At 42.9% G+C, this 12,934-nt stretch overlaps 1 protein-coding gene across 1 annotated transcript in view; it reads right to left on the bottom strand.

The window, feature by feature from the left end:
• The window catches only part of AGBL1 (AGBL carboxypeptidase 1), a 521,226-nt gene that overhangs the window by 473,881 nt on the left and 34,411 nt on the right, over window positions 1–12,934 (bottom strand). The window contains exon 2 of the mRNA XM_063142173.1: window positions 735–798. Coding sequence (XP_062998243.1) covers window positions 735–798 — 64 coding nt within the window. The remainder of the gene's footprint in view (window positions 1–734; window positions 799–12,934) is intronic.

A 12,934-nucleotide genomic window follows, 5' to 3' on the forward strand; every position in this document is an offset into this window, starting at 1 on the left:
TACTTTAGCCTACAGGGGAATGCACACTTTTGGCCATTATTATTATTATTATTATTATTATTATTATTATTATTATTATTATTATTATTTTATGTATTTTTCTACAACTAAATTGGCTTTAAAATTCAGAAAGTTTTTTTTAAAAAATGGTCCGTAAGTCAATGGAATCCATGTGATTCAGGAAAATCTGGTCTACTACAGAATCCGCAGGTCAGATTTATAGACATCTGAACTCAGTTGTGCTTTTCATATTGTATTTTGTATTTGAGTTTTTAGATTGTTTGGTTGTTTTATTATGCTCTTCATGGTTTTAATTTTTGTGAACCGCCCAGACAGCTTCAGCTATTGGGCGGTATAAAAATGTAATAAATAAATAAATAAATTTGATTCCGATGTGGATTGTGTTCAAATACACATATTCATTCTAATGGCCAAATTCCATTTTGAAGCGATATTTCAGATGTGGGCAGAGCAAAAGGCAAAAATGAGTGGAAGGAGGGGGGAAAAAACAATCCCCAAAATAGGTTCAGCACCTCAAATAGCTCCTGAGTAGTTCTGACTGAAACCTGGAGCGGATTCGTCACCCCACTGACATCGGAGCCACCAGCCTCCACTGGCAGATGTTTCAGAGTCTAAAATTACCCAACTGTCCCACTGGAGACAGGTCATTTGGGATCGCCCTAATTTTGTGTCTTTATCCAAAACTTGTTTTCCATGTTCAGTTTTCCACTTACCAACAGAAAGTAGGTCTGTGAGAACACCCAGGATATTCAGAATCACATCCTTGTCACAGGAACTCTGCAATATAAACACAGTTTGGCATCATAGCTATATTTATGTATTTATTTATTTATTTATTTATTGCACTTCTGTACTGCCCAATAGCTGAAGCTCTCTGGGCAGTTCACAAAAATTAAAACCACACAGTACAACCTAAAGTGTAAAAAACCAAGCAGCGATGCAGAGATTTAAAATACAGATATAAAATACAGATTTAAAAGAGCTAAGTTAAACAACTAAGATGGTAAATTGTTAAAATACTGGGAAAACCTGGTGTTGAAAAGAATATAATTTAGATGCCAGGCAAACCTCTCTAGGGCGCTCATTCCACAGCCAGGGTGCCACAGCAGAAAAGGCCCTCCTCCTGGTAGCCACTTGCCCCACTTCCTTTGGCAGGAACTCATGGAGAAGAACCCCTGAGCATGAGAGAAAGGGGTCTCTCTCCTTAAGGTACTTAATGCATCCTTCAGGTGAAATGGAATTGAAGGCAGCTCCATGGAGAAGAGGCAAATTATGTCTGTCCATGTAAGATCAATACCACATGTCCCCCTAATATTAAAAGATGTGATCACACACTCACAAAGGTATTTAGGTGCTACATAACCCCTTGGACTGTGTATTGGCATCACCATTTTGAAGTACGAGGTGCAGAGAGAGATCAAGATGACAAAGAGATTCATCAACTTAACAGTCTTCCAGAATTTAAGAAAGCCATAAAGACTGATCTCTTCTGGCAGGCCTACCCAGCTGAATTTTAACATGCCTTTGTTAATGGTGTGCTGCTTTTAATGATGCACTGGTTTTAAACATTTGAATTAGTTTTATGTACTTTATGGTGTTTTTAATTGTGTTCTACCCCGCCTCGATCCAGAGGGAGAGACGGGTAACAAATAAATTATTATTATTATTATTATTATTATTATTATTATTATTATTATTATTATTAAAATGAAGTGCTATCCTAAGTTGGCAAATATAGAGTGTGCAGGGAGTTAACAATGAGGTCAGAAGGAAATGTAACACACACACACACACACACACACACACAAGATTGATAATTACACTACATAAGAATGTAAGAAGAGCCCTGCTGGATCATACCAAGGGCCCAGCACTCTGTTCACACAGTGGCAAACCAGCCATCAGCCAGGGATGAACAAGCAGGACATGGTGCAACAGCACCCTCCCACCCATGTTCCCCAGCAGGTGGTCTATACAGGCTTACTGTCTCTGATACACTAAAGCTTAAATGTATGTAAAACAATTACAGGGACTATTCAGAAAGCACTATTGATAATACCACTAACATCCCAGCACAGGTAAGATAATTAACACTTAGAATAGGATAAAAAGTTGTTATCACAATTCAGGCCAGAGACGATAGAACTGAATGTCTTTATAAGTTGTAATTTAGAGCCAAAGCGGACAGTACTTTAAACATCTAGCTTGCAGCTACATCTTTTTTTAATTGTAGTGTAATTGCAGGGGGGCTGATCAGGATTGGGACCCTAGCTTCACGGTGGGCGTCGAAGGGCTTTAATCCTCCTTGCCACGCTAGAGAACTGATCCAGCTATCTATATTTGGCCCAGAGTGGTTTCATGCTGGAGTCTCCCTTTGAAGCTCCATGCTCCCACATAGTTAGTAGCAAAGTTTCCTGGGAGTTTGACATTTTCTCTCACTGTTGTTAGTTTTATTTCTCTGTGTCGTCTCTTTCTTGCTTTTGCAGCAACAGACTCACACGGCTACCCTTCTAACCGGTCAAAGCTAAATGCGAGATTTAGTGTTCAAACATATTGACAGTTCCTGAGCAGGGGCAGTTTGAAAGGTGGCTGATTCTTTCCCCCCCCCGGCTAACAGGCTGGCGTCTCAGATGAACTATGCAGCAGGTCTGAAAAAATAATCGCGTGTCATCACCGTTTGTGTTAATGGCGCAAGCAACAGGCAATCTGATCGGCTAAAATAAACAACCTAGTGTAATAGGAACATAAATCCATTAAGACTTTATTGCTGAAATCTAACCATGAAATCCATCCAGCAAGTGAGAGAAAGGATACACTACAGTACCAACTGGTTCTCCCTTAGGCTACTGTTTTACTGCCAAACTGGGCTCTCAGTATGGGGAGATACTTTTGTTTCACTTGAGTTTGTATTTCTGTCTATTCAGCCATGTTCGTGCTTAATTAGGGTTGTTGTTTATTTGTTTGTTTTTCCTGACAAGCTCTTCATCTTTATCAGCTCAATGGTAGGCAGATACATCAGGGTCCTCTCCGTACTGGGAATAGCTGTGACAGTTGGATTTGGCTGGTGCAGGTGGGTGAGAATTTTGTTTCCATTCACTTTTGATCAGAATTTACCAAAGTTTTCAAAGTTCTCCATATCTGAGAAAGAACGAAGTTGAGATTTTAAAGATGTGAATGCAAGACAAAGAGAGACTGACCCATTCGCCCGTCCCTAGCCCTCAATGAAGCATCGTGAAGTATCCCTGGGCTCCTCCCAATCCATCAACCTGGATCTCAGAAGAGGAGGGCTTGGAGGATGTTGCTGCAGAATGCCCAAGGGTGGGATGGATGGAGGGATGGAGGGATGGATGGATGGATGGATAATACGGAATGGATAGGATTGGTACTGCCAGGAGGGTTTGCAGATTCATCACGAAAACTCTCCAAAAATGACAATGAGAAACGTAAACTCAAGGCAGAGACGTCTGCGCAGGAGGTCTCACGCCACCCCTGAATCCACCAGATCTAATCACAGTGGGGGTGGGTGGGAGAGACACTCCTCCTCACAGAGCACTATGAGCTGAGCTATCAGACTCCAAACCTGAAAGCATCAGAGGACAGTTGTCCCAATCACCCTGTCAACTGCACAAGGCACTTCACTCTCCTCAAGTTCTTTTGCTAGCTTTGTTGCATTTTAGAATGGCTTTTATGTTCCAAGCTGCCAACATTTGTATATATATAAAAAAAGTGAATGAAAGCTTGGCGATAAAATCAATACATCTTCGTCCAATTAACTTAACCTCCCACGGCAGTTGGAAGGCGGAAAAGGCAAAGCACGTTGTGTGGGCAAAGAAGGGAAGATAGACATGGAGGAAAAGAGCTTTACTGGATCAGAACAAAGGTATATCTAGGTGAACATCTGTTTCTAGCCAGATGCTGCTGGAAAGTCTTCCCTTTTACCTGGCCCCTACCAACTGGAATTTAGACTCTCCTCTACATTTGGAGATTTCCTTAAACTATCCGGGATCTCTCCTCTGTGGCACTTAGCTCAGTGGCAGAACACATACTTTTCATGCAGGAGACTCCAGGTTGAATTCTTAGCACCTCCTGTTCAGAGGTGGGGTGGAGGGAATCCAAAATCTACTGTTGAGCAATACCTTTATTATTTAGGACCAATGAAAATTCCACCAATAATGTGCCAACTTTTGAGTTCTCCAGAACTCTTCATGAGACTTGGTCAGGGGTGCAGAATTTCAGACCTAGGGGTCAAATCTGACCCTCCTGGGATCCCAGTCCATACCCCAGATCCAGCAATGAGTGGATGATGGAACAAAAGGCACCTGACAATATGTGAAATACAGATGGAATGGGTTTTACGAAATCCTTACATTCCTAGTTACAAGGTAATATGGCCAGGAACCCTATGTGTGGCTCATATCACCAGCAGGTAGGACTACCATTATGTGAGGGAGAATCACCAGGTGTGAGGGGATGCTTAACCCTTCTCTCCATCCTCCCCTGAAAATGCCCCCCAACGGGGTCTTTAGGGCTAATTTTTTCCCAGCGTGGCTATGACACCAAAGGTAAGCCTGAATGGGAGAAAACTAGCCTTGCCATGAAGGCAGATAGCCAGGGTGGGTTTGGGAAAGGTTGAGTATTCTTTCTATCAGCCCTCCAGTCCTTCTCCACCACCAATGCTTCCACTCTGTTAGGAGCTGCTGCATCTCTGTGCAGCTGCCTCAGGTGGTAAGGTGCTGAACTGCAGGTGGCAGTGAAATACCTTCACTGCCTGGACTGACTCCACCCACCCAAGATTGCCATTGGATCCTCCCAGACAGGAAGGAGTATGAGTGGGGCTTCCTGTTCCATTTGTGCCTTGGTTGAGCAGAAAGCTCTTTCTGAGGAGCTCTGGTGTGTTTCTACATCAACACATGCTTTTCAGTCCTGCTTCCTAATCTGGCCTTTGGCCTCAACTTCCTGTTCAGTGCAGACATCTGGCTAGCTTCTCAGTGTGGCTTCCCAGTTTATTCTTAGGTTATGAGTTCCTCTTCAGTCCCAGCTACTAACTGGTCCCATGGCTTCTGTTTCCTGCTTCATCTCTGTTGCCTGTGGCTTCAAATGACCTCCATGTTCCTGTTCACCTTCCAAATGGAGGGTTTGGAAACATGTTTAGTTCCCCCCGAGGCCCTCAGAAAGTCATTGCCTGACCAAAGCAAATGTATGGGAAAGGGAAGAGGAGAAACAAATAAGACATTTAGCTTAGGAAAGCAGCACAGGACTTCAGCCTTCTGAGGAGGGATGGAATAACTGGCATCGCCAAATCCCAGAACACTTGAAATTTCTCCTTCCTTCACCTCCTTCTACATAATTCCTTTTGTTGGAGCTGCTGTTCTGACACTACTGACCCTGTCGAGTGGTTGTGCTCAATTCAAATGCATGCAGCAGATCAGAGCATCGCAGATGTCAAGGCGGTCCCATCTGCATCGGATTTCAAGTCACGGAAGAGTGGAAAAACACATATTGGGCAGAGCGGTGTATTCAGCACCAAGGACAGCCACTGTGCACACCTTTTTGCCACAAAATTAAAAGAATGTACTTGAGAAAGATATGCTTTCTGGCATGACGTGGCGTTCCTCCAGTAGACGGCCCACAACCCAGGTTGCATTGCCCGTGTGCAATTATCGACATCAGGTCCAGGATAGGCATGACGAGGCAGCCATGTTTGTTCACCTCTCTGACCCACCTCCATATAAAATGGGGCTCAGGTCTTTCTTCAATTTGTATAGGAGCATATGGGAGAACCCTTCATCTGCCTTATCTCCTCATGCCCTGTTACTTCAGTCAATTTTCTCCTAGCTGAGCTCAATGCTAGTATTTGAACCAGGCTAGAGAGAGAGGAGTTTGAACAACCAGCTGTGGGGACATATGGTGTGAGGAAAGGCGTAGAGCTTTCTTTACTCCTGTGCACCTTTTATATATTAAAGTAAGAGCCATGTACTGCTTTATACATGGCTAAACATCACCCTGGTCACCTCAAAAACACATCTGAAGGCAATATCCAAATAGTTCTGCTTGCTCAATGTTCCAAAGAACACGCAGATGTCAGTGGTGCATCTCTAAGGATGCAAAACCTTGAGAGGGGGAGGACTTCATGTGATCCTACTTCTCACTCCTTGTGTTGAGTGTACACATGGGAAACGCCACCCCTGCTGCCAGTGTGTTGTAGTGGCTAGAATGTTGGACTGGGAGTCGAGAGATCTGGGTTCTAGTCCCCACTTTGCCATGGAAACCCACTGGGTAACTTTGGGCCAATCACAGCCTCTCAGCCCAACCCACCTCACAGGGTGGTTGTTGTGAGGATAAAATAGAGAGGAGGAAGAGGAGGATTATGTATGCCACCTTCGGTTCCTTGCAGGAAAAAAGGCAGGGTATAAATGTAATAAATAATAAATGTAATAAAATAATTAACCACAGGAAAAACCTTGGCTGATGTGTTCTCAAGAGCAATTCCATTTTTAGGTGTGGCGAATCTAAATGAACGGAAAAGCAGGAAGGGAAATGGTACCCAACTCCTACTTTATTCAGTGCAATATTTAACTATGAATATTTTATTTGATCTGGACGGACAGATTATCTTCCCCACTGTAATATCAAATGAGCAATTAGAAAAATTGGTCTTTCAAGACTGGCGATTGAGTATGGGGAGGTGAAGGCTGAGGAAACTACCCATTTCCTTTTTATTCTCTGCAAATTAATCATGGGATATAATCCTTCAAGTGATTTTGTGTGTATGCCTTAATTGATGGTTTTATTAGCATTATTATCAAATCATTACAAACATAAGAAAAAACTATAGCCCAAATTGGTAATTACCATACATTAATTATGTGGTTGTATTATAACATGTTAAACATGAAATGCCATTTGATGTGTGAGCCTTATCATTCCAATATTCCAGGAAAAAACTCCATTTTTTATACAGGCTATTAGGTTGGAATCCTCTGTTCCCTGGGAGAGCATCCCAAGGGAAATAGGCTTTTTCAGGTCTCCCTCTCTGAAGGGAGAGAGAGGGATCCACCCTCGGAGAGGGAAATCTAACCTTATAGACCATGAGTCAAAACTCTCCAAATTCAATTTCAGAGAATCTCTCCGGGGCAGCATTCAATTTCAGAGGCCAAAACTACCAGCAAATTTTAGCAATATTATATTATTAATATTTATTTATAAAGCGCCATCAATTTTCATGGAGCTGTACAGAATAAAACAAGACAATCTGCCGTATGGCTCTTATTGCTAGAATAAAGCTCTTATTGCTAGAATCTAAGACTTAGAAGAGACATTTATACCTTTTAGAATACCAAGGAAGGCTCCAGTTTCACTGGGGCGGAATTGCATGCCAGGTCTGAGTTACAGCCAGTCAGAAATCTAAAGGAGCTATCCAAGGTGTCGAACCCTATCCACAAATGGGATAGGCTGGCTGTAACTCAAGCCCAGCATGGAATCTCCGCCCCACCAAAACTGAAGCCACCAACTTCCCCTGTAGAATGGGGGGGGGAGGGGGAGGAACTGCCCAGAAGCTGGGAAAACAGCAAATGATTGAGAGAAAGGGGGGAGGGTTTTTTAGTGTGCAGTTGGACACAAAATGTGCAGTTGTGGGGGGGGGATGTGCAGTTGGAAATCTGATAACATGCCGTTGAAAAATGTGGTGGAAAAAATAAGACACGTGTTATGTGTTTATTAAGAACTTAACAATAGACAAAGCCAGGGATGGCATGTAACACAAATTATATAAGGATGCAGGTGACAAGAGCCCTTCATGGTGTGACTGATGTTGTTGGGTCCTGTGACAGTGTTGCCTGAATAGATCTGGGGACAAAGTTGGCACTTGGATCTATTGCATGGTCTGGTCCCTCTGTCTGTGTCTCTGTCCTGTATACTGTTGCTGGTTAGCATCTGCTTCAGGTTGGGAGGTGGTCTGAAGGCCAGGACCGCTCTGCCTCCCAAGGCTTGCGTGACAGAAGTGTCTGTGCTGATGATGGGTTGGAGTTCACTGATCTGTCACAGTAGCTTCAATTGGGGGCTGCAGGTGACAACCAATGGTGTACTTCTCTTGGTCTGTCGTCCTTCCTGGGTATCCATATGGCCCTGTCAATCGGTCTTTAAGTTTAAGGTGCTTCTAGTGTTGGTGATAACCTGTCCAGTCGCGAAAGAGAAATAATGTGGGGTGGGGTGTCTGACAGGGCATTTGTGCAGTTGGAAAATTTGCTTTAAAAAAACCCTGGGCCAGGGAAAGGTATGTGGCAATATGGAGAAGCCTGGAGGACAATATTAGTACATCAGGCAAGCTGGATTTAGCCTATGAATCTGAGGTATCTCAGCCCTGATTTATACTGAATTGAGGAGTTACCCAGCCATGCTTGGTCTAGGATAACAACACTGCTTGGGTGCCCAGCGATGGGTCTAGGATGATATTGCTATTTATTTCTGCCATCATAGGGCTCACCACTAGGGGGCAGTGGTAGATGGGCAAAAGGAAGAGGCGTGGCCATAATGGGATTGGAATTCCAAGCATCCTGGATTTGGCCATGCTTGGGTCTAGGATAGAGTTATTGCTGTTTATTTCCTTCATTATACATGGGGGGGGATCTCCCCACACACACACCTTTTCCCCCACCAGCTTCTGCTTCCTACAAGCTTTCATTCAAACACACCCAGGCAATTTTACCAGGATGGCAACGTACATCTAATTTTTTTCTCTTCACTTCTTCAACAGTGTTCTTTTTCCAGGATTTACCTTAGCTGATTCTTGCTGCTGTTCCCATATATCATTTTAATTCCTCGTAGGAAACAGGTGCCATTTTGGAGTAGTTCAATGAAAAGAGTGAAGGATCTAGTTCACGTTTCATCTTTGATGTGAATTCAATTCATGGTGAAAGGTAGAAGAATTACCTTTTGTTCTGCTCCAAAATAATCTAACCGCTTTAATGGTAAATCACATGTGAATGCATAACTTCCTTCTTCATTATGACATTTCCAGCAATTAGTATTCTTTAAACCATATGCTGTACATATTTTAATGGTGTTCTATACCAGAACGACATTGTTTTAAAACTATTCTCTTGTCTATTAGAACAAAACGATAATACATTTTTATATAATCATATTTCTTCCGTTATCTCAAAAGGGATTAATATTGGTAAGACTTCTTCCCATATAATCATGAGTTTTAGCTTGATCTTCATAATATAATTAAGTAGTATTTTATAGAGTTTTGATCATATGCATTTCCTATCTCCAATTAAATATAAACTTCCAAAAGATGAATACGTTCTCAAAGTAAAGTGTGATGAGATCAGTTTTTGGTGAAGATGTTGTAGTTGTAATTATTCAATTCATGGGATTTCCTCATAACATCTAAAACTGTTTACAATTAAACATATCTCATTTTTCCATATTTCCATATTTCCATATCCAGATCATATCCACATTTCAAAATTTACTAACTCAGCAGTCCTATTAAAATCTATATCATTAACCACTGCTGCAATTAGAGATTTCACTAAACTAATTATTTTTCACAACAGCTTATGCTATAATAAATGTGTTAATAAATAAATAAATAAAATAAATAAAATAAATAAGATGCTACTGGACTCCTTGTTGTTCTGGTCCTAGAGATCTGTTGAAGCACAGATGGGAATGAATGCATTATCAGCCCTGTGACTGGCAGCCCAAATGAGGCTTCCTGATTGGCTAGACCAATGCTAGGAAACTTTGCCTGTTCAATAGAACAGTTGGTTTCATTTCTCTATTCAGCCCACTGAGGCCATTTCTCTAGAGCATCTTCATCATCGTAATCATCGTCATCATCATCATTATCTTTGTCTTCATCTTCGCCTTTGTCTTCATTTTCTTCTTCTTCTTTCATAACTAACCTGGGTGCTGCTGCAAGGGGGTACTGCAAAGGGAACCCAAAGAGGATGAGGTCACGAGGGAAGCACCATGTCCCAGGGCAGCTGGTAGTTGTGGAGGAGATCAGCCTCTTCTGCATCACAGCCATTCGCACCAGCAGCTCAGTACTGACTGCAGGGTAAATACAAGAGCTGAGCCAAAAAAATCGACCATTCTATTTTTGGCATTTGGGGGGTGGCGGGTGAACAAAAACTTGGACAAAAGAGGCTGGGAGAGGTGAGAATTTTGGAGAATTTTCTCCTTGGGGAAGGGACAGGGATTCCACATACTGTTTTAAACGTAGCCAGTTGTTCTGGGGTCTTCTTTCTTTCTTTTTATAGTTTCAAAACAGCCCCGGCAATTTCAGGAGACCAGGGGTTCTTCCTGAGTGTTTATTGGAGAGTGTGAGGTCACATGGTCTCCAATAGCAGTCACTTAGAACTGCTGGGCTCCTCCAAATGCCAAAGGAAGTGGTGGTGGTGTTCTTGAAAAAACTAAAAAAAAATAAGAAGCCCCCTCAGCAACCGGCTACACTTTAAAAAATGAATTGCTGTTTTGCCAACTTGAAGCTAATAACTTCTTAGCAGGGGCAAAAGAGAATTCCTGTAGAAGGAAGGCATTGGATAATTAAAAGGAGATTTGGACTTGCCATCTCCAGCCTACACCCGTACGGCTTGTGCTCGTACAGGTGAATCTTAAACAACCGTATATCTGAAGAAGTAGTGTGAAACGGGATGCTAATCTGGACTCCTGTTATTTTTGTGGTCAATGTAATGTTTGGAAAGTCATTTTGACTCCCTATTCTACGTTGTTTGATTGAACCGCTTGTTTGATTGAACCGCTATATAATTAATGTTTCTAATCTGTTTGATTGAACTGCCTTATAATTGTTATTACTGTATTTCTTCGATTGTAAGACACCATCGATTGTAAGACGCACACTAATTTCAGTACCACCAACAGGAAAAAAAAACCTAAGACACACCCGTGATTCTAAGACGCACCCCATTTTTAGAGATGTTTATATGGGGGAGGAAGTGTGTCTTAGAATCGAAGAAATAGGGTATTACAAAATGTCACTGTTTCAAAATTCGATATAAATATTGTTTGATTCAACTGTTATGCAATTGTGTGCCTAGGGGCACTCATTATTTGGGCTCCTCCAAATGCCAAGGGAAGTGGTGATGGTGGTGGTGTTTTTGAAAAAACTAAAAAAATTAGAAGCCCCCTCAGCAATCGGCTACACTTTTAAAAAAAAAAGAATGTGGAAACCCTCTCCCTCTCCCCAAGGAGAAAATTCTCTGAATTTTCCCCCTTCCCTGAGAAACAGGCGGAAAAAACAATGCCTTTTTCTCAGGGAGAGAGAAAGTTCCTGGAAATAAAAGGCAGGATTCAGTCCAACATTAGCAAATACTAGGGCACATAAAAACAGCCAGTCAGTGGGGGAACGTAGTGTACTAGTGTATGATGTCATGACGCATAGCATGATGCCATACTACAGTATTTATTAGGGATGTGCTCCGCTCCGATTAGGAGCGTAGAAGCAGTAGCGGATTGGCCTGCTCCGCCTTACCCAGAGGCGGAGTAGGAGCGGACCGCGGACCCCCTAGAAGCAAGGCGAAGAGAAGCGACCATTTTTCGGAGCTCCGAGTTCAGGCGGAGCGCTCCGGTCGCCATCTTGAAAACATTTCGCCATAGGATTGCATTGCGGCAAATAATCGCGCATAACTAGGTTGTTTTTGAAGCTATCGTTCTGGAAATTCTTGTGCACAGAGAGTCGTGGATGGGGGTCATTTTGAGACCACTCTCACCTCTCTGCGTGCTGTGGTTCACGTGCAATATTTTTTTAAAAATCGGGTCAACCGCGCGGCTCAAACTGCGTTTCGGCTTTTCGCCCATAGGATTGCATTGAGGGAAAGAATCGGGGATAACTGGGGGGGGGGTTTAAGCTATCGTTCTGAAAATTCTTGTGCACAGAGAGTCGTGGATGGGGGTCATTTTGAGACCACTCTCAACTTTCTGCATCGTACGGGTCGCGGGCTAGACGTTTTTAAAAAATCGGCGGGAAAAATACCTTTTTCAAAGGGCTGAGGGGCAGAGTCAGCTCCCGGTCATGATGATCCCAAAGTTGGAGGAGGGCATAGGCAAAACAGGTAACTTGGGATTCTGGGAAACTTCTCTTTCTTCATCTGAACGGGCTTTTCCCCGTGTTTTTTAACACAGTAGCCCCACCAAATGCACAAACACAACCTGAAATCATATACTAAGCCAAGAATAAGAGATAGAAAAACACAGCACTGCTCCCCACCCTAACCTTGGGGAACAACTGAATCGATGTGGTGCAAGGGGATGAGCTCCCCTAGGGCATCTCATCGTGGACGTGCCCCCACTCTCTCTTGCACTGGAAGGCCATAGAGCCTTCCAAAGAGAGTAAAACGGTGGAGCAATGCCTCTCATGAGTTGAAGTGAATGGTCACTTTTCAGTGGTGGAGCAATGCCTGTTCTGAGTCGAAGTGAGCGTTTTACTTCTTCTCGGAGCTGTGGCTGTCAGTGTCTTGAACTGGCAGCTACTTCCCCCTCCCCCGGGCACGTCCCCCTATTGCTGGTAAAAGACAGATATAGCCTTTTAAAAAAAGTTCTTCTTGTTGTTTATTGAGCAACACTGCTGCTTTTAATTCCACCCCTCCTTTGTTTATTGATTGATTTATTCCATTTTATATGCATTACTGGCTTATCCTTGGCTCACTTCCTTATGCCCCCAGAAATGCCAGCTGCATGCCTGCCTGCCTTCCCTCCCTCCTCCCCTGCCCACCTCGCAGGGATGGTGTGTGTGGGGTGCCCGATTTTCAAAAATTCACCAAAAATCAGGGGATGATGGGATTGCTTTGAAACTTGGCATGCGTGTGTATATCCCCATGAGGTGTCATGGTGCCAAACATGAGGTTTCTAACTTGAACAGAAAAAAAGTTGTATAATTTTTTAG

This window comes from Elgaria multicarinata, chromosome 16 (genome assembly GCF_023053635.1).
Source record: "Elgaria multicarinata webbii isolate HBS135686 ecotype San Diego chromosome 16, rElgMul1.1.pri, whole genome shotgun sequence".
NCBI classification, from domain to species: Eukaryota; Metazoa; Chordata; class Lepidosauria; order Squamata; family Anguidae; genus Elgaria; species Elgaria multicarinata.